Raw genomic sequence first — 22,312 nt, forward strand, 5'->3', positions numbered from 1 at the left:
GTGACGACTCGCATTAACCGATTAAATACTGCTCACGCAGTCTTGATGCCAAAGGCATAAAGTTGAAGTGGTACAAGCCAGATTAACACGAGAAGGCCGTGAGCTCCTTCGACTTACTGGCCATAGGTATCTGCCAGTATCCCTTAGTAAAATCAAAATGCGAGAAGCAATTGCACTTCGCAAGCTTAGTAAACCTCGTATCTGTGCGAAGGAGCGGCTCACGAACCGGAAGTATGACCTAGTTCAGTCGTCAGAAGTCAATACACAAAGGTATGGTGCTATCTTTCTTCTTGACGACCACTATGGGCGAGTGGTAGGCTCACGTTGACCTTTCAATGACACCTATCTGTAGCATGTCCTTCACTTCCTCCTCGATGGCACTTTTGACGGCAAAAGGTACCGGGTACTGTCGCGCCTGTAAGGGAGCCTCTAATGCAAGCTTCAACTCACATTGAACAATGTCAGTCTTCCCAAGTACATCTGAGAAAATGTCTATGAATTTTTAGAGAACCGCTGTGGCTTGCTGTCGTGCATCAGCGTTCAGCTCCGATGCTATGGTAATACTCGTCCAGTCCCGTGTCTGTTCTAGTGTGATATGGGGCACTTCGTCGGACTGAATCTCGTCTGTGTCACTTGGCAGCGTCGTAGTAACGCCTGCCACCGTTCCTTGGCTTAGTGGCTTGCGCTCTTCATACTTCTTTAACATGTTGATATGAGATAGTGTAACCTTGTGGCCTAGGTTTACGAGGTAATCCATTTCACTGCGTTTCTCAATAGCAGGGAAGGGGCCCTTTCTGGAAAGCACCAGCTTTTTAGCATCGGCTGGTAACAACATCCTCACCTGATCACCAGGGACAAGTTCTCACTGTCTCAATTTCTTGCCGTAGTAACTTTTCTGTAGCTTTTCGCCTTCATCAATTCTTTGTATGCGAAAACACAGGTGCGTTCTAAACGTCACCGCAGCACCATCATATGCGTGCATGTCGTCTTAGTCTCGTCATAGAGGCGAGCGTTCGTCCAGAGCTTCTTCAGAATAGCCATTGGCCCTCGCACGTATCTCCCATATAATAATTCGAATGAAGAGAATCCAAAGTTACATTGGGGAAGCTTTCGGTAGCTGAACAGTAACAGACCGATGTAATGGTTCCAGGTTTTCGGACGCTCTTGAAACATGCATCCTATCATGCGTTTTTATGTCCCTATAAAACGTTCAGTCAAACCATTGACCATCGAATGATAAGGCGTAGTAGGCAGTTGTTTGGATGAAAGTAGTCGGCTGATTTCCTTCATAACTGCTGACATGAAAGACGTGGTGCAATGTCTGATGATCTCTTTTGATATGGCCACGCGAGAGAACATTTCCAGGAGACCTTTCGCAACCTGCCTCGATTCAAAGGAGGGAAGTGCTACTACGTCGGGGTATCGCGTCACAAAATCTATCATTGTCAGCGCGTAGCAACTGCCGTTTTCAGATGTTGGTGACAATGAGCCGATATTATCAATGCCAACTCTAGTAAACGATGTCTCGATGATAGGCGTGGTGCCCAAGGAAGCGCGTTCCACCAGGTGGCGTGGCACTGTCCGTTGACAGATGTCGCAAGATTTCACGAAGCGCCTTGTGTTGGATTGGACAACCGGCCAGTAGAAGTCTCCAGTGAACCTGCTATGTCTTCGTGATACCTCGATGGCCGGCTAAGATGCCTACGTGGGCTAGTTTCAGCACCACCTCACACAAATGTCGTGGCGCAACAAGTTTCTCCAAATCAGTTTCATCTGGCAAGTTGCGCTTGCGGAATAAGGTTCCGTCCCGAATGAAAAAAAACGTTTATCGATCATTCGACACAATTTTCTTGCCAACCGCCTCGAAACACTTTCGCAAAGTCTTGTCATCCACTTGATATTTTTTAAACACCTCACTTCCCCCTGTAAAGCAGGCAGAGTCATCACAGGTAAAGAAGTATGCTTCTTTGCTTTTTCCTTCTTTTCTCACGAGGACTTCTTCAGGTCGTGGCCACTTTTTCTCGTCTTCATGCTATGGTTCATACGCTTCCTCTGCATTCGATCTTGGTTGGGTAGCGTGCAAATAGCCAGTTACATACTGCTCACCAATGACAACATTCATTTGGCTGGAGCCTGTGCATGGTGCATGCCTTGTTTCCTCGTGGCCATGGTCATACTGTGGTGCTGCCTCATTCATAGGTAACGTATCCGGCAATGCCGCGCCCTTGATGTAGCCCAATATTACGTCCTATAATAGGTCGGTCACACACCTAACTAGTACTTCCCTAGTAAACAATGTACATTGCAACAGGACTTTTGCTTATGGGAGGTATCGCAGAGTGCGGTCCAGTAAGTACTGGGCTCGTCGTTCCCGTTGAATTCTCCATCGGAACCAAGGATTGCCGCACTACGACCGTGTTGCAGCCGGTGTCTTGACGTACATGCACTGGTCTGTTCTCTAGGAACATCTCCACAATAAGCATGTCAGCAACTCCAACGTTCGCGGATCGTCGACTTGATGTGGCTATGACGATGGGTATAGTTCCACCGTCTTTGAGAACAATGTAGCCTCTCTTATGCTGCTGAGGTGTCAAATCTTCACGTTTTTCCGACAGCATAAATGACGCCTGGCCTTTGCCAAGTTTTCTACCGGGGCATCTGTCACTGCTGCGTCCACTTTGTTTACATACTCCGCATCGGCTGAAAGTATTTCGTTTCATGAGGGAACAGCAGTCAGCTGCGCGATGGCCTGCCTTGTCACACAGGAAACAGTGACATGCAGGCTTCTCCGTCTTCTTCACGGAGTCCGGCTTGGATACCAAAAGTCCCGGATCTTTGGGAATCCGTTTGTGAGCGCCTGTGATTCCATGTAGTTATCGGTAGCCCCGCACAGCAAACTCAGGGTTTTGCAACTCGTTTTCTTGAGAAAGCTCCTGAGTGCCGGAGAACAACCCTTCATCAATTGCTCACCTATCATCAGGTCTCGCAAGCTAGCAAAGCTTGTCTCCGTTTTTTCCACTTCAAGCCAATGGTCAAAGTAGCCGGAGAGTCTTGCAGCATACTCAAGACCAGTCTTGTTTTCCTCAGGCATCGCTTCATGAAATTGTTTTGCGGTAGCCTTCCGCAGTATAGCGGAATTTCTAAAGAAGCACCGCTTTCAGCTGATCATAATTCAGCGCAGCTGTTGGATCTAACCAGCCTATGACTGCTAGCGCTTGACCTGTCATGCATAGGCTAAGCGAAAGAGTCCGATTTTCATGTGGCCACCCTTGACACGTTGCCACCCGTTCAAATTGCTTCAGGTACGCGTTAAGGTCATCCCAAGTTTCATGGAAGAGCGGAATCAATTTATGAGGACTGCAGACCTCTGTCATTCTTCTGGCGCTCACGCTAAATCCTCCATGTTCATCAGCCACCATTGGCTGTACCCTGCTTGCGCTCTCCTGAAGTCGAAGCTTCAGCTCAAGGATCTTCAGCTCTTCTTCCTGCACCTTCTGCTGCTGCTCTAACAGCGCCTGCTGCCGCTCAGCGTTTTCTTTCGTGATCTCGCGCTCCTTAGCACAGTCATCTCGAGCTTCAATGCACTCTCACTTAACCCACTCTTTCAGCTCCTCGTTCTCCAAACCTAGCTGTCAGACAAGTGCAATAAATTTCTCCCTGTCCATGAAAAAGGCTCTGTTTGAGTAATAGCTTCTGATTTTAAAAGGCCATCCTGACAGGTTCGCCAAATGTTATGGTTCTTGAGCCCTCATACGCATAATTCCAAGACAAAGACAAGAAAAACATTTCTCGACTTCACACAGATAACAATCACAATACTGTAGCTATCTGTACAACACACTGGTTCCATAACTCAGTCATACAGTCTACGCGCATGCGAGTAACCCACGCGTCATCACTACTCAGAAGTCTCATTCTGTAGGGTGCCACTCCCGCTCCCGCTGAAGACGATGGCGTCGACGACGCAACCTCGCCACGGGAAGGTTGCCAGATGCACGGGAGCACACGAGCAGAACATCAGGTGCTCGTGCTGGACCAGGTAGCCCAACGCTGCGGCCGACGCAACACCGAAGTCGCACCTTCAATTGGCGGTTGTGCGGACCGGCACCGACGTAGCACCACAGCCACGATCTCGGTTACTGGTTGTGCCAGACCCGAGTCTGGACAAGATCAGCCGCTTGCCCTTGCCCACACGCTTGTCCGCCACAGAAACAGCATGTCAGGCACGGCCCGGAACGCAATTTGCTTCAGCAATACGCTATGCTTGTCTCGGTTGGGTTGCTGACACCGGCTCGTCCATTTGCTTGCTCGAGGGCCAACGCCTAGCGCTCTTGCTAGCTGGCCGCACTATTCCTCTGCCCGTCGCTGCTCCGAAGCTGCACGCGGTCACGTTCGTCTGACCCCGCACACACCTTCGTAATCATCGGTTTTCTTCCGCTGTTAACTTCCAGTTTCGATTTTCGTTGTGGGAAGCTCTCTTACAACAATAGGTAGATAGATAGATATATATAGATAGATAGATAGATAGATAGATAGAGAGATAGATAGATAGATAGATAGATAGATAGATGTATCAGTTGTGTACATCTTATGTACAGTTTTGTATACACATACAGTGCGTGACATCGACAGCGTTGGTGGCTGCGAAATCCAGCTGAGAGTGTCCGTTTAATTGCTATCACATTGATATTTTGAGCGAGCATATATCATCATTATCATCATCATCATTATCATCCTGACTGCGTCCACTGCAGGACAAAGTCATCTCCCATGTTCCACCAGTTAACTCGGTCCTGTGCTTGCTGCTGCCAATTTATACCCGCAAACTTCTTAATCTCATCTGCCCACCTAACCCTCAGTCGCCCCCTAACCCGCTTGCCTTCTCTGGGAATCCAGTTATTTACCCCTAATAACCAGCGGTTATCATGTCTACGCGCTACATGCCCAGCCCATGTCCATTTCCTCTTCTTGATTTCAACTATGATATCCTTAACTCTCATTTGTTCCCTAATCCACTCTGCTCTCTGCTTGTCTCTTATAGTTACACCATAATATATATATATATACTGTAAGATGGCGGCGAGTACACTCAAGACTCTCCTTTATTGACTCGAGTATGTGCCCCACAACCTAAATTTGACTGGTGATGATGAGTATGTACAGATGAAAAGATGGGATGCATAAATATGTATATCTATCTATCTATCTATCTATCTATATATATATATATGTATATATTTGTCACAGGATATTCACAGTGCTCAGTACAACACAGACGCCGTAAACGAAGAGAAAAGTGGAGGGTACCACTTCGACAGATGAAGCCAGCTGTAATGCACCAGCGGCCTCTGCACGGGCACGTGCTTCGAAGCGCGGCCAGCCAACACGCGTGAAGAAGAAAATGACGGTGTCCGAGACAGACGCTCGCGAGGGCACGGAGATTCAGTTCCTGTTACCTGTTGTGCTTTTCTAGTTTTGGGCGCAACTTCACCTTTAATAAACCATGTAAATAGAACATCCTTGTTGTAAGTTTGTTACAATACATTGTGACGACGTCAAAACAAAGGTCTTGCCGCAGATGTGCCATCAAGGGCTTTGCATAGCCCTTGACGGCACATGCACTCCTAGTATCGCCTTTCTTGCCGCAAGCTTGTGATATTTGGCTCCTTCCAAAAGAGGCATCGTCAAGATGCGCACCTTAGGCACTCTACCAGGTTTATGGAGTGGTCACCCCAATACAGATATTGGGAGCTAGCTAACTAGATAAATACAGTTTATACGCATGACGTTCACGACTTCAGAATAATGGTTTCAGCGCTTATAACTACAATCACCGTCAGGAACAATCTCGTAGTTCACGTCGTTCAGGCGTCAGTTATGAGCATTGTACTTGAGTTCTTCTCACAGCCAGTCCAGAAAAAAGACTTCCCGCAACTTCCGGTTACCAGACCGATGACGTGGTACCACCGAATGCAGGACACCGAGTTCATGAAAACCATACGTGGCCTATTACGATGGTGCAGGTCCGCGTCGACAGAATCGATAAGCTCATGGCTGTGGTGTAGACGGGAGACTCGCGTTCTGCTCTTCATCGCCGATATGCCCCAGTCGCCGTCGAGCCTTCGTCTGAATCAACCCTGCGTGGCCTCAGCTGGAACGCATTGCCTGTCGGAGCACTTGGGTTGCAGATACACACCAAAAACTGAAGCAGCATCCTTGCTGCCGTTCCAGTGCTCTATGACTTGCATGCAAAATTTAGGGAGCTGACTACCTACTGTTTAGTGACGTTCAGCTCATTACTAACCGTGGCAGGATAAAGCTCCCCTCCGAATCAGAGCATTTTCTTGGCCTCAAAATACCATGTTAAAAGACCAGTGGATGGCTACAACGACAAAAAGCGTCAGTGGGCAGCCGGAGGCATATATACCAACTGCGTGGAATCCATTCGCCGAGGCTGCAAGTGCTTCGCTCGATAATTCTAAGGCTGCTAATGACACACTTATGCAAGGTCCGTCTGCTTATATGAAATCTGCTCACCGCGGCTTGCCCAAAGCTCGCGACGCACCGCAAGCAGATGAAGCCAGCATCACCCCTTACGGCATCAATCCGGCGTGTGTCTTTGCTAGCAATGACGGGCACGTCAGCATGGCTCCAAGCTTACCAGCTGAGTGCCGTGTGGATTACAATGAGGCAGTCTTCACCAACGGGGACTGCGATGCGCATCGGCCAGACGGCGACCATCTCACGCGAAGCAGCAAGACAACCTTTTCATAAAACCCTCGCGTCTGCGGCTTGGTGTACAGATATGGTGGCGTTAACCTGTATGAACACCACTGTACGGAACCACCAGACATCATCCTGCTTCCTCGCGGCCAACAACAGTGAGGTGACAGCAGCACAGAGCTTGCGACGTCAAACCATTATAGCCAAGTAATGCAACCTGTCGAAACTCGCATGTATACTTTGTTATGCAAGAATTTGTCTGCTCTCCTAATAGGCATACGACTGGCTCGACGAAGACAATGGCTTCCACCAGAGCAGCGCCATTGTTGCCCGACTCTCAAAGCAAGACGCCATGACTGGCACGACAAAGTCAATAGCGTCGAACAGAGGCATCATCACCTTACTTTCAACTTAAGACGCACTTTAGCCGTCATCAGCCTCTGCGAGTCTGCCTATTCCTCGCGCCAGAGGCATTAGTTCTGCCTATGCTGGTTCATAGCCTAGGTCAACTTCATGTTTACACTTTCGAAGAGACACCCTGTGTCAGTAAAGGGCCACCTTTGGCAGCATTGCATGCACGCAGCGTGGCTGAGTGGAATGGTGACAACAGCACTGCTCAGGTATAGTAGCCCGGTAGAGGAAAAGTTTCAAGAAGTGACAAAGAGCTGGCCCAGCGTACGGGCTTTGTTTCAATGTATTTATTTATTTATACTAAATGCACATTGATTAACAAGGGGCGGAAGAGGACAACAAGGGATAGAATGGCGCGAGGTCTTTTTATTTGCAGCGTTCCCCGACTAACCACTTGTAGATAGATATATGCGTATTCTCTCAAGTCTGAGCCTTCTGACTCTTCCTTCCCCGTCACACATTTGTTGAAGCTGTTACATTACAGTCATTAGCACAGTGCACCACAGCGGGCGCTCACTTGCAGCCTTTAACATGGCGTTTCAGGATTCTACTACATATTCTCTTGTCGCCGCACCTCCTGCCCTGTCTTCCAAACCACCGGCCGCAACTAATTTCGTGACGCTTCCCGCCGTGAGAGACCCTGGCATATCCTCAGGCTGCAAGGGTTCCAACGTTGACAAATTGCTACGCCTCTGTCCAATTATATGACTGTAGTTATACTTTATGTTACCCTGCGAATATTTTGCGATATTTTTAGGGCCATTCCATGCGCTAGCCGCGCAGCCGCAACGCAAGTGCCAGTACACCTGTCGCACCTAAGCAGAGGGTTAAAGAGTATCGCCAATAGGCTTATCTTCCCCACGCTTGCGTACTGCAGGCGTCCCAGCACATGCGGTGTGGCTGTGTGGGTAGCGCGTGGAACGGCCCTTGATTGATATGCTTGGTTTAACGTAGTGACGCCGTATTGAAGAGACGCCGTAGTGAAGGGTTCCTGAAATCTAGACCACCTTGAGGTTTTTAAAGTGCACCCGAATCTGAGAACACGGGCCTAAAGCACGTCCGCCTCCATCAGATATGCAGCCGCCGCAGCCGCGATTCGATCTCGCAACCTGTGGGGCGAACGGCCCTTACAGACTATACAGAGCGCGAGAGTACCCAACGTGTACAAAGTACCAGTGAAAGTTGTTCAACCTAAAGAAGTCCTAAAACACTCACCAGAATACACCTCGTGACCGACAAGTATTTTCACAATAACCGAATTTTGTACGCGCCTCGTTTATGCCTAAGGCATAACTGGCGGAAAGAAGCCGGGCCGCGCACAAACGTTTTGGGCCTGGGCTGGGTACGGGGCATAATTATAAGCAATGGGATGGCCTTCGACGGGACGGAGCATCAGGTTTTTGGGCTGAGCCAGGCCGGACCCAGGCCGGAAATTTTGACCAGTGGAGTGCTCTATGCTGTATCATTCCAATTTGGTGACTATAGGTGTTGTTTTTCACATCAATTCCCACACCTCGTTTGAGTGACTAGTGTCAGTCACGGTTTCTCAGGCCTTGCACTGTTTGGCAGAAGACCTAAACTGTGAAATATCGCCTCACTCCCCTTGTAGCTCCAGCAGACCACTGTTATCGAACCGGTGAGGTTGCCCGCGTCTCTTGCATTAATCACTTCATGCGATGTTTCTCGTTCTCTTGACATGCAGCGACAGGCCGGTCGCTTTCAACATTTTCGGAATGAAGAATTTCTACCAATCCTGCAGTTTTAGTGCTCTCTTCCAAATTTGTGAATGCAGTTGATTTGATGTAAATGGAGGAGAGGCCGACAACCCTCCACCAATGAATGAAGGTAGACTAAAAAGCCTCTTCGAGTTGATAGACAACGTAGCATTGCAGTTACAAAGCTTTCCATCTCCACTCGAGGCATACTACTAAACTGAAGCAAGCCATAAAAGATGCAGATGGGGAAGGGAGTCCATGAGGTAAATTGTGTTTCTATGAAGAAAGGCCCTATTTAAACTCATCAGGTCTCAACCATCGTCGAGTACGATAATAAAGAACATTACCAGTTTTACACCAGCCATTTTTGTCCATAAAAGCGGCTGTCAGTTCAGTTTGCTTGTAGTAGCCTCTCATGACGCTCGGAGCCCTGAAGTATAGTTCCCCGTTTTCGTGTGGCCCAAGCTTCCTTCCTGTCTCCAGGTTGATTACCTACATTCACAGCACACTGTTACACGCTTCGTGATATTACAACATCTTTATTCCAGCAGCGTTAAATAAAGTATTTCTGACCAAAAAAAAACACTCGCACACAGGGGGAAGAGGCAGATCTGCTCCGCCTGACTAGTGCTCAGCACCTGACTTCACACTTTCTAGAATGCAGCACCCGACAGTTTGTTTCCGAATTACTAAACTACGCTTCAGGTTGTCTTACAGTTCCACAACTTGCGAGCTCACTATTTGCTGCCTAATAGTATACATTGAAGAAAAGTGTGAAAGGGGAGAAGTTGGTATTTTTTATTTTTTCATATTTTCCAGCCCAACTTTGATTCATTCGGTGGTTGTAGCTGCCATTCCGGGCTTTTCAAAGAGCCAGCTGTAGAATGGCTTGCATTTTTTGTCTTAACCTAGAATGATGGAATCGAGTATGGCATGATATGAAACGCGGGATGCTTTAGAATGCGTGGACGTCATTTTTGTCGTAACGCATAACCAAGCCATCTTCAACCAAGCCATCTGTATACGCCACAAATGACACACCCAATTCAAAGCTGCTGTGACGTTCACATTAGGTTTAGCCAAATCTGTTGCAATAGGGTGGTTTACAGCTAGTTGCTGCAATGTAACATAAATGACCTAACGCGCAATGACCAACACTAAAATCGCAAACAAGACTTCTTTTGTTCTCGCGTTCACAGCTATAGGCGCTCTTAAAGCTGTTTTGACCAAGACCGTTTGCTCGTACAGAATAATATATTAGAGACTTCACTTCACTTCACTTCACTTTACTTCACTTCACTTTATTACCTTAAAGACCCCGGTGAGGGGGTATTACATAAGGGGTGGGTTAACAAATGGAGGTTACAGAGAGTGATCTTCTGACAAACAATATGTATTTATGTTTTGGCAAACGTTGATGAACACACGTGATGGCTGCAATGTAACGGGGAAGGCCGTTCCAGTCCACTGCTGTGCAAATAAAAAATGAGGCAGCAAAAGTAGTAGTGCGAGCGCGTGCGCGTGCGATTGAATAAGGATGGGTTGTGCGGTGAGATATGCGCGTCGGTGGGATGATGCAAGGTGCTTGATTGAGGGAACTGTGAAAAAACTTGTGAATCAAACAGAGGCTGGCGATGCGGCGACGCACATGTGCTTTATGTTCGTTTGGACTTTTTTATGTAGTAAAAAGTGCTAAAACTTGAAACAATTAACCATATACAGGCCACAAACGCCTTTTTTTCTTTGTTACACATTGCCGGCTTATCGTATACTTCCTTCAAGGATTACGCTGCATTGCCCGAAGGCGTTATAGCACGGGGTTACAGGAAGCAAGCAAACAAGTCTTCATTAGAACAGCACACTTGCTCTTGACGTAGCGGGTTCCACTGTACGATACTTTTGGCAAAGAGACAGTTTGCCGACAAGTTCTTCTTGACATGGTACTCACATATTGTAAAAGGATAGTCGTTACCTTCAGAAACGTGGTCGTTTCTGAAGGTAACGACTACATTTCTTCAGGCGTGGTCACAGCACTGCAATGTGGCACCAGCGTGACTCTTCCTCATCGTACGTGTGGTGCTGGGCGAGGGGCACCAAGCTCATGACAGCGTACATCAAAAGGGCCACCGTAGTAACTCAGAAGGTCCGCCTAACTGCTCGCTCTCCTATCGGGGTGATTTGCGGCTGCTGCCGCCGTCCTCTCCAAGGAATATATTGGTACCGCGTATACGGTTTTCGTCATCTCGTGAAGCGGCTTACAGAACTTACAACATGGCGTTTCGCTTCCCGGCTAGGAAGGACAACACATGGCGGACATAGGTGTCCAGCCGTTCTGACACTTGTTGGAGGATTAAGAGAACGCTGCTTTCTTGGCAGCCCAGGCGTCGGTCGCAACACTCCCAAAGCAGCCGCGGACGCTCACCTATTTTAACAAGGCGGGGTTGAATTCCGGTACACCCTACAGTTGCAACAGTGGCTACATGGTTCGAGCGTCCGCTTCTAGTGTGGCAGGTACCGGGTTCGATTCCTAGTGCCGACCGGGAACTTACCGGTCATGGCGTAGGATGGGTAACTAGAACTGCTAGGCTTTGATGGCAGAAAGCGAGTATGTGGTCTGGAACACGCTTGTTTTTCTTCATCATGAGTGTAACCAGTATCGTTGTGACGTATAGTGGGCATTATGCATATTGTTGTCTATATAGCAGTCTCATGTTCTGGTTTCATACCTTGTGGTATTAAGAATCTGTTTAACACTGTAAAAACATCAATTTTGTTAACCCAGTATTGAACTGTGTTTTTCATGTAGTAATGGCGTATGATATTGTGTGTATCAATGCTCTGAGTGGGTGCATTCAGGTGCTGGGGCCGCGTCAGGCGGAGCACTTCTGTCTTTTTCTCTTGTATCCGACACATACGCTTGTTTGAAATAAAGAACTGATTGATTGATTTATTTTGTCTCTTACCGAGAAATAGAAATGTCGAGAAGTAAATTCAGTAATTAGAAGTTTTAGGTCCGAGTGAGTATCAAATCAACTCCGTTTGCGTGGCAAACAAATGTGTCATGACACAGCCAATATTTTGCTTGGCAATACAGCGAAAATAGCTTCCTCTGGTTGCAAAAGAAGTGAAAATAAATTTCTCTCTTTACAACACACGCATCCTGTTTGCAGATTTCACACGGATACACGTATCAATGCAACTACAGCGTACATTGAAATCGGGCAACAGATCATGTGGTTATGAGAATGACTTCGATTAATAAAGCTGGCCAACCATTACAAAAGCCTCTGACGCTTCTCCACGCATTTTCTGAAGACTGCGCAGTAGGTGCGTAGAAAGTACAAACACATTTCATGCTAATGTGGTTTAAAGCCTGCAGCTATATTTCACAGCATACAGCCGTATGCGAAAGCGTTACTGACACAAGCCACTTTCATCTTTTACAACTACACAGAAGTAATCCAGAAGATAAGCTTCTCGAATATCATAAAGTTAGATTCATGCGCTAGGTGGCTGAAGTACGCAATAAGGACACATTATCAATTTTGCATTCAGCTCCTGATGGTGGAGCTTAAGGTTCCACGCTTATCTTGGCCGTGATTTACGGCATATTACAGCAGCTATCTTCGACTACGAGGCGAAGGCGCTAAATGGTACTATTAGATGAATGCATTCTGGCTAAAATCGTTAATTTGTGAGCAACTGAGTCATCGAACCACTTACTCCTTTTTTACAACCTATTATAGCCGTCGGCATGTTTCAAAAAGCACCTTTTAATTAACACTCTTACATTCATTGAAGTAGCCATTTAGACCTGTATCCATTTAGCCATTGTTTCCATTGTAGACCTGTAGCCATTTAAACCTGTTCAATAAAATCAGATTGAACTCTCAAAAATGAAGCGGACAACTTGAGTGTGATACAAGCGAGCGTTTCATGAAGGCTTTCATACCATGAGCTGTACCATAGGTCCTGGGAAGCCGATGTTGGCAGCGCTGATCTCATCTGTGGGTGGCGCGCAAAGGACGCTACAAGATTCCGACATTCCGTACAGGTTGCGCAGGCAACGCAAACCTGGGAAAGCGGCCAGCAGACGGTCAGCCAGAGAGGACGTTAACACCGTGCCGCCCACGTTAAGCTTGCGAATTGATGGGAAGACCGTGCCGGTCCGCTCGATATCTGACAGGTAGTAGTGAAGGCGGGTCGGCACACTTGCCAGCGTCGTCACCTGCATAATAAAGCAGTATGACAGTTGTATATATATATATATATATATATATATATATATATATATATATATATATATATATATATATAGTCGTTACAACCAAGGAATAAACATTCATCGGAGTGACGTCGAAGAAGGCTGGTCCCGCGACCGGAACGACAGTTCTTTTCCTTAAAGGATATTTTTCAACATTCATTATATCAATCAATCAACAGTTCATCTTATCACCTATAGATAATCGTCATGAGCGCTTCGGTCTGAGTAATGGGGCTCAGGTTCAAGTGTAAATAAAGGGTTTGCTTGCAGCGTGACCTTCTCTCACAATGCACACACACACACACACGTCAATCTAATATATATGTATAGTTCAAAAGCTTAGAAAGGATACTGAAAAAAAATTGTTTAGAAAAAAAAGCGTCGTTCCGGTAGCGGGACCAGCCTTTTTCGAAGTCACTCCGATGAATGCTGGTCCTTGGCTGAAACATATATATATATATATATATATATATATATATATATATATATATATATATATATATATATATATATATATATATATATATATATATACACGAAACTTTCACGGAAGCGTCATTACTTAACGTTTTCACCTGGTGGACCTGCCTTCCTCTTTTTCTCTGACGAAGGCTGGTTCGAAGGCTGGTCCACCTGCTGAAAACGTTAGGTAAGGACACTTCCGTGAAAGTTTCGTCGTCTCTTTCCTGCATACAATACGTCGGGTCCAGCGTGAATGACGTTCAAAGAATCTACTATTCTACTATATATATATATATATATATATATATATATATATATATATATAGTGCCGAAACGTCAGTCAGAATATACCGTGCAAAACCCACTTGCGTCGTACTCTATTTTTCCTTATTCTACCGGGGCCAGCGTTACTTTTTCGCTGCAACTATATATATATACATACATACATATATATATATATATATATATATATATATATATATATATATATATATATATATATATATATATATTGAAATGACTTTCAAATTGATCAACAAAGTGTCCACAAACGAGTGTACTATAGACGTTGTGGTTCACGCTACAGCTAATAAAAAAAAGCGTTCACTTATCACGAGGACGCAGTTGAGGGCTCGTGCCATAAGCATCCGAGCGCTTGTGCAGTATTCAGACATTATCTTTCGCTCGGTTTGTGAATATGACTGGACACAAGGCCCCACTTCAGAGGGCCTCATGGAAGGACCTCATTCTTATAGTGCCAAGACAAAATCAGATACGCAGATATCAAATAGTCATGGTCTGTAGCCTTTATTACAATGGTACCCGATTGGGCAACGGTACTAGAAACAGGTCTGTTCCGCAGCTCCGCGCTCGCGCCGTCATAAGCGGCTGACGCTTGAACTATGGCACTGCTATTTCGTTTTTCTTCACATGCTGTGCCGCGCGTTGCAATGCGTGAGCTGCCGCTCAAACACGGCATCAAGTTTTCAGCACTAGCTTGCATTTTCACGCCATTATTTAGTGAACTGTTGTCTCTTACGAAAGAGTTCCAACTTGTGACGAAGGAGGCCAACGACCAGTGTTTTCTTGTTTTGCGCCAGGATGCAAAAGCGTTTACAGAAATGACAGCGCCCATGCTTTCTTCAAGCCAACATGGGATCCCGATGAGTTTTAAAATATGGGGGACCCTTAACACTCACCTTTAAAAGTTGAACGCGATAGCGATATCCTGTACCAAGTGCGTCTATCAAACTCTTAGTGCATGAAAAATTTTCTAAGTCTCTATGCACCCAAATTGCGGCCTCAAGCGAATTGGCGCAGTAACCTGTGTGTCTAATGTAGTGGGTGACCGGCTTTAAACAATCAAGCCAGTATGATAATCGCATGTTCTGAAGAGATTTTTGCCGCACTCGAAAACAAGTAGCTATCACAAGGCTGCGTTGCCGGGTACCAAATCTAAATTTCTATGAACACAGGTCTGCTCAGGCACCTTCGCCACTGTGCGCATTCTGCGATGAACTGGAAACAATAGACCATTTCTTTTTGACCTGCAGGCGGTTTAACAAATTACGAAAAACCCTATCAGAAATAACTTTGCGTGGTATTGGTATAGACTTATCTCTGCCTGTCATTTTGTCTTTTGGAGCTTCCATTTCTGGTTTCTCTAATGGGACAGTATGCGCGGCCTTCCGGGACTATATTGATGAAACTAATAGGTTGACTAATTAAGTAGTTTCATTATCCTAACATGTCTACATAACTATATACGTATAAAATCAGATTATTGCTCTATTCTAAGAATAAATTCGTTTATGTAAATATTTGCATGCACTACACTAAGCACCTCACTTGCCTAGGCTATCGGTAATCTTTCTGTTATACCTCCATTATTCCAAATCCGAACAGTAAATTTTAAAACCACTCGATTCTTGGTCAATCCCCCACAGTGGGTATGCGCCACTAACAATAGGAGAACAACAAGAGCATGTTCTGACACCCGATGGCAATGTACGCTTGTACCACACATTATTACAGCAACAATTCACGTCGTACTGTGAAGCAGCTATACAGGCCGCGTGTGATTGCAAAGCATGAAAGTTGCTTTCGCTGTATTTTTAAGCAGATGAGATTAGTTTCACTGTATTCACAAGCAGACGCGTGCCTTGCACCAAGAAAAACACTGTACATAGACTTCCTTGATTGATGTAACGATGCTCACAGCAGTATAGCGATAACTAAAAAGTGCCGCCACATCCACGAAGTGAATGATGATGAGTGGGCGAAGCTCCGGAGATAAACCTGGTAAACCATGAATCCTCCGTACATTTTGCCCACTCGATTTTATTGCAACGCTCCCCCTAGCGTACGTCGCCGCACTATATCGAACGATGACACGCGCCATATGTGGCATCATTCCTATTTTATAACACCTCGCATCTTTCATAATCAACTACACGTACCGCCGTCTAGTTTATAACATCTTGCGTCTTTTGGATGGATGGGTGGATGGATGGATGGATGGATGGATGGATGGATGGATGGATGGATGGATGGATGGATGGATGGACGGACGGACGGACGGACGGACGGATATGGCTGTACCCTTTAGATCGGGCGGTGGCTAGCGTAATACTTAATGCCGTCAGCTACAAGTACCGCCATCTAGTGAACACTGCAAGAACTGAACGAGAGGTGGCTACATACAGGGGACGCACAGCCCACGCCTTAAGGAGCTTCGCCCCTAAAAAGAATGCCCCTGGAAAAACATACGAAAGAGAGTGAAGAGACCGACAGGAGATCAATAGAATCGTTTTTCTCCAAGTTACACATGAGCATATTGCTTGTGGATATGTGGCTGAAAGACAAAGGCATATTTATACCATAAACGCATGAAGCTTCTTCACTTCGGGCATGGCACCCGCTTGAAATGACCATTTCTTGCCAGGGCGTGGCCCGTTGTGCCAACCCCTGGCTACGCTCCTGCACGGACGTAAACTGCACTTTGTGTAACGAAACGGAAACGATTAAACACGCCATCATATACTCGATTGATTGATATGTGGGGTTTAACGTCCCAAAACCACCATATGATTATGAGAGACGCCGTAGTGGAGGGCTCCAGAAATTTCGACCACCTGGGGTTCTTCAACGTGCACCCAAATCTACAACATTTCCGCCTCCATCGGAAATGCAGCCGCCGCAGCTGGGATTTGAACCCGCGACCTGCGGGTCAGTAGCCGAGTACCTTAGCCACTACACCACCGTGGCGGGGCCATCATATACTTCTTGGATCCTATATTTTTTAGTACGTGTTACAAAGAGCCTTGAAGAAAGATCTGCCGATAACACCTCAGGAATACGTTATCTATAATTACAGATTGAGGGTGGTCTTCTATACGATATCTCACTCTCACTGGGACTTTACAGCTTTTGGATAATACGCATGGCCATGAGGCTTATGGATCCTAATCAAAATCTTCTAGAACGTTGAATGAACCTCCAGATTGTATGAAGGTGTTTGATTAATTAGTGGGAATTAAATATTTCTAAACCACCAAAATAGTGGAATGAACCAATGTGGTTTTATGAAGATAAATTTTGTACTTTGAAATTAAAATGTTATAAAAAACAGGCACGTGGCTGTGCTGTACAACACCCGCTTTCTGCAGAAACGCCCCGGGTGAGATCCCCACTGTGACTCACAAATTTTAAATTTTATTTCATCTCAATATTTAAATTTTTACATCATATCCAAGATTATAATATTTCACTCACAACCAACTAGGCCGACGCCGACACCAGAATTTCTGTGAAACGAGCTCTTTAACGCTGTCGCGGGAAGAGTGGGAACAGATGCCGAGCCGCAAGAAAAGGCAGCTCTCTCTTAAGTCCAAGGCATGTGAGACATTTTGAGGTGAATGACATTGTAAAATAAAGCACAATAAAAATGGAAAATAAATATGTCTACCTCGAGAAAAAGAGGCGCCAGGGGCATTGCATCACATTTTTCCCGGTTTGCCAGAGTGCATCGCCACAAGCGTTGACCAGGACAAGCAGGTCACAAAAAAAGGAGAAAACGTGCGGGGATGACTTCATGCCAGAAAATTAAGCAGGGTTGTCATGAAGTCGGTTGAGTGATTCTTGCAACGACAAACCCGCGGGCGTCACCGACGTCACGTCAGCTACACCATTCGCGTTCAATGAAGTGACGAACGTCTCGTTGCCTTCCGCGTTTCAGCGCCAAGAATTATTTATGACTCCGTGTCAGGGATACCGTGTAGTGTTTTATACGACAAAACTCTTGCTACGGGAGAACTGCTAGTACAAAAAACTGTGAAAGAGGTGGCAGCTGCATAAATATTGGCTACAACAAAGTGCACAAGGAGCCGTTGCGCACTCTGGCCACTGTGGCCCATTTGGGAAGTTTAGGTAGACAGCCCGAACATCTGTGGAGGCATACCACCAGCCGAGAATGTGCCCACAACCATTACTGGTCAACATAAACGCTGAACAGTGTTGGTAAAGTGGCCCAATTGCTTTCTCTCCTTGCGCCAACGGAGACCATTGCGAACCTGCAAAGGTTGTGAACACCAAAATAAAAAAGGACCGCGACCTCTGAAAGAGGTTTGCATGCGTGCGACTGCCACAAAAAGGAACGAAGTGGGGATATCTTGGCTCCGAAGGAACAACTTTCCACAGTTTCAAATGAGGAAATTGAAGGTGCCCTGGCTGAGCTTCCTCCTTCGATAAAGCTGTCATTCATGACATCGCTGAGGTAATGAGTGCTGGGTAATAAACAAGCGAAAGTATCCGAGAAAGATAGGGGACGCGGTCACGCTTGGAAAGGTGGTGGCTTGTCTTGCGGGGGAAGTCGTCCAATCTCGCTGTCATGTCCAGAATACTTGGTGGTCAGGTTGGTAGCCATTTTTGAGTCATAGTGAGGGCTTTTGCTCTTCTTGTGCCACTTGTAGCATGAGGAGTCTGACATACGCCTGATTTCTTAAACTCTCGAGGTTTTCTGAAAATCTGCGCACTTAATGAGAGGGGTGTTTGTCCTCTGCTCCTGGTGTTGTGTCCGAAGCTTCTGTGGGTGCTGCGCGATCATTTGCTGCTCGTGAACTTGAGTGGTTGCGTAGTTTTTCGCGCGTGCCTTGCTCGGAGGTGTATTCGATCTGCTTGAAAACTCCGAGGTCAACAATGATCCCTCTTCCTCGTTCGTTCGTCGAAGATGACGATGATGCAGAGATATCCGGGTTGTATATCTGACCCCGCCAAACAGGAGCGCGTCGGCTGCTTTGTAAGGTGTCGAAAGCTTATCCACGTGCACTCGTATAGGCAGCGGAGTTTTTGAGTTTGTCTGGGCGTCGTGAACAATTACGTCCACCGAGCTGATGTCTTCGTTTGCAAGATTCTGAGCAATGGCAGTGTACTTGGAGCTATCGCTGCCCAGGTGCATCTGATTGGAGCTCGCAGAAGCCTCAGATCTGCATGAAGACTCCAAAATCGATGACAATGCTTTTTCTTCCTCGCTCGACGTGGATGACAACGATGTCGAAGCATCTTCGTACTGTCGGCCAGTGACTTCGCCAAGGACGGGAATATCGGCTGCGTTCGAAAGCAGTGGAGACTCGTCCGCGTCTTCTGTGGCCGGTAGGGGATTTTTGGTGTCCGTTCCGGCGTCACGAACGATGGCACACATCTTACTGACGTTTTCGGCGCATGAGTCGGCCAAATAGCGGCGTTAATTGAGTCATCGCCATAAAGATCGCTGCAAAGTTTCCAGACAACTGGCCCATCTTGGTGTGTCGCACTTCACGAGAGTCCTCGTTTCCGCCTCTTTCCTGCATGATGTGCGTAGTGCTGGTTCTGTGCTATGTGGGACTCTTACATCCAGCGCAGGTCTCTGGCGTCAGGCGAGATCTTTTTGTGATGTTCGGTGGCGTCGTAGACGATCATGGGGTCCATGAACGTAGTTGAGCGTGGCTCACAGCAGCGCTTCTGCTCGCACTCTCGATCTTCGACTACCTTGAACTTCAGGGAAGACGAACTGGAGACCCTACCACCAGAATCAGGTCTCAAGCACATGTAGGACAAGAAGTAGGGCTCCGCGGGTTGTCGTGTTGTTCACGTACCATGTCCTGGAAGTTCATGGTGCCGCGTGACGGATAGTTAAGCATTCGCCCTCTTGATCTTGGAAGTGGGACTGCTTTCACAAGCTGTGGCTTAGGCCGTGAGAAACCGGATCCTTGGAGTTTAGGCGCATGGTGCATCCGGGATTCCCCTTGGCGATCGAACTCTCTACGGCGTACTTGGTGACAAGTCCTTGCACTTAAGTGCCGTGTAGCGGGTGGAAAGGGATGTCTTTTTCAGCACGTACCCAAACCTCGTTGGAGTTGTACCTGGCGGTGAAGTCGTGAGGCCCGTCGAAAGCGAAATCGCAGCCTGGGGTGACGAGGAGGCGAGAGGAGCCGTAAGGGTTGTCGATGGTGAAGTCGTGGCTTGGTAAGCGAGAGGAGTCGAGAAGCCGGTCGAAGGTTGGGTTGCGGCCTCCACTGACGTTTAGAAGAGAAGGTTCAGGAAGCTGGTCGAAGGCAAAATTGCGGCGTGCGATGTGGATGCGAGAGCGGTCGAGAAGCTGGTTGAAATCAAAGTTGCGGCCTGTTGCGACGTTGGTGCGAGCCAATAACTCTGCGTTTCTAAAAAACCTTCGACTACGAGCAAACTGGATTTATAAAGTGTTTCCATGACAGGAAAGCAGCTAATTAGTTGGGTAATTTTACAAGCCAATGAACAGCGGAAAGAACATGAAAGTTGCCCAGCTGATTGCAAAAAAGTAAACTGCGCCTAAGACGAGCCACCAGAATAGAATGACGACCGCGGATTAACAAATCGTCCTGTGAACTTCTAGTCTTCTGTATAGTATTTAGCGCACTTTATTGTTCTAGTCATGTCTTACTAACTAGCACTCAACACAAGCTTTTCAGGCCGGCCAGTCCCACCCAGAAACAGTGCTTGAGGGACTGTCGAACAACGAATAAGTAAAAAATAAATGAATAAATAAACGTTCGCCCATAAAGAAAACATCCTGAATTTTAGTGGTAATTATATAGCAAATGTTGTACAAATTTTGGTGTTTGAAGCAGTTGAGTTACTGCGCAAGCGTCAATGGTGAATCTTAGCTCACATGGCTGGCCAGAGCTGCGACGACCACGCGGATCATACGCACTGCAGCAGACGACGCGTGCGGCTTGAAGCAAGATTAAAACCTCTATACATCGTAAAAGTACCGACATCTGCTCTGCCCCTCGCTGCCTTCTCTCCGGCGCGTTGCTTTTTTCTTTTGCTTGTGACAATGGTGCCCTCTCTAACGTGCCACGAGCTTGCAGTTTGCTTTCGTGCTGGTGGCACGCCGCCACTGCTGCATTAGTTACAGCCGCTCATTTACAGCTGTGGCCGTGTACCGTGCCTCGCATACGGCCTTATGCGATGATTCTTCCGCGTTTATTTTCTCAGCAAGACTGTGTGCGCTCACCATCAACACGGCAGAAGAGCTGCTGAAAATTATGGGCAAGCTGTGGTGAATTGCACGTCGTTTAAACTTCTTTTGGGAGCGTAGTTTTTTCTTGTGTATCTGGCGCTGATATACATAAGTGTACTTTGAGAACAGGTTGAAATTAAATAAGTAAACTCGGCATGATGAATATTGAACTGGTAAGAACTATATAAATCATGGCTGCGGTGTCTTAAGCCACGGCGTTTGGGGATTAGTTCCCGCGTGTACAAACTATCTCGATATTTTATAACTTCAGCATTGTAAACAATGTTCATAAAAGTGCTCGTTCAAAACTTAGTGACGTTTCACATGCTACCTCTCCTATGCCGGTCCAATCACTTGTGCACGCAGTACGCCGTTTTGAGACGTTTGTCCTCTGCGGCGCAGTTGGCAACTATTGCCTAAGCGTTTACATCTCTTCATGGGCGTTGCAGATAATGCAGGTGATAAAGGTCGTTCTTGCACATGGAAACTATTTCGAATTGCTTGACTTCAAGATGGTGCTGTGACCTAAAGCTCAGAAAACGTAGTCGCGTCAACACTGTTTAAATCACCACTCGCCCATTTCTAGCGATGTGTTCTCTGAACTCAACGCACAATATCACTGTAAAGCAATGAAAAAGCTCGACACACTGTCATACGTGCTGCAACAAAGCATTTTGTTTCAAGGGCCAGTGGTTAATTTGGAAAACAGCCACGATAATTATGCAATTCAAAACTATAACCTTTTTTGACGGAAATGCCTTACAACATTCTGCACTTTGCATGCGGTGAACAAGCAATACATCGGCGCTTTGGCGCATCTAACATGGCGCCGAGCAGCGAAAACCGGTTCTTCGCTGCGTTCACCCAAAGAGACAAGAAGCTCCGGCGGGGAGAGAAGGAAGAGGCACAGATCAAAAGAAGGCTGTACGCGTGGGTGGAGAGAGGAGGAGTGAAAGAAGGATGAGGAAGGAATGAGAGAAGAATATATGCATTCAACTCTGGCATACGCAATAACACGTGTTGGGCCATCCTGGTGTTCAGCGATGTCGGTGCCGACTCCATGCCCATTGGTCTTTTTTCGAACTTTAGTAGGGGCGGATGGTTTGAAGTGGGCCGGTATTGCTGGTGAAGTGAGAAGGTTGATCAGCATCGAAAACGCATCCGCTTGGTTTTGGCAAAACGACCGACATGGTCTTTCAA

At 46.7% G+C, this 22,312-nt stretch overlaps 1 protein-coding gene across 2 annotated transcripts in view; it reads right to left on the minus strand.

Annotated features, from left to right (window-relative positions):
- Positions 1 to 22,312, minus strand: part of LOC119174057 (putative 4-coumarate--CoA ligase 2) — a 210,988-nt gene that overhangs the window by 54,177 nt on the left and 134,499 nt on the right. For both annotated transcript variants that reach the window (XM_037424837.2, XM_037424836.2), the window contains exons 6-7: positions 12,802 to 13,077; positions 9,197 to 9,341 (exon numbers count right to left, since the gene is read on the minus strand). In XM_037424837.2, coding sequence (XP_037280734.2) covers positions 9,197 to 9,341; positions 12,802 to 13,077 — 421 coding nt within the window. The remainder of the gene's footprint in view (positions 1 to 9,196; positions 9,342 to 12,801; positions 13,078 to 22,312) is intronic.

The sequence above is a fragment of the Rhipicephalus microplus genome, chromosome 5 (assembly GCF_043290135.1).
Source record: "Rhipicephalus microplus isolate Deutch F79 chromosome 5, USDA_Rmic, whole genome shotgun sequence".
In the NCBI taxonomy this organism is placed as follows: domain Eukaryota; kingdom Metazoa; phylum Arthropoda; class Arachnida; order Ixodida; family Ixodidae; genus Rhipicephalus; species Rhipicephalus microplus.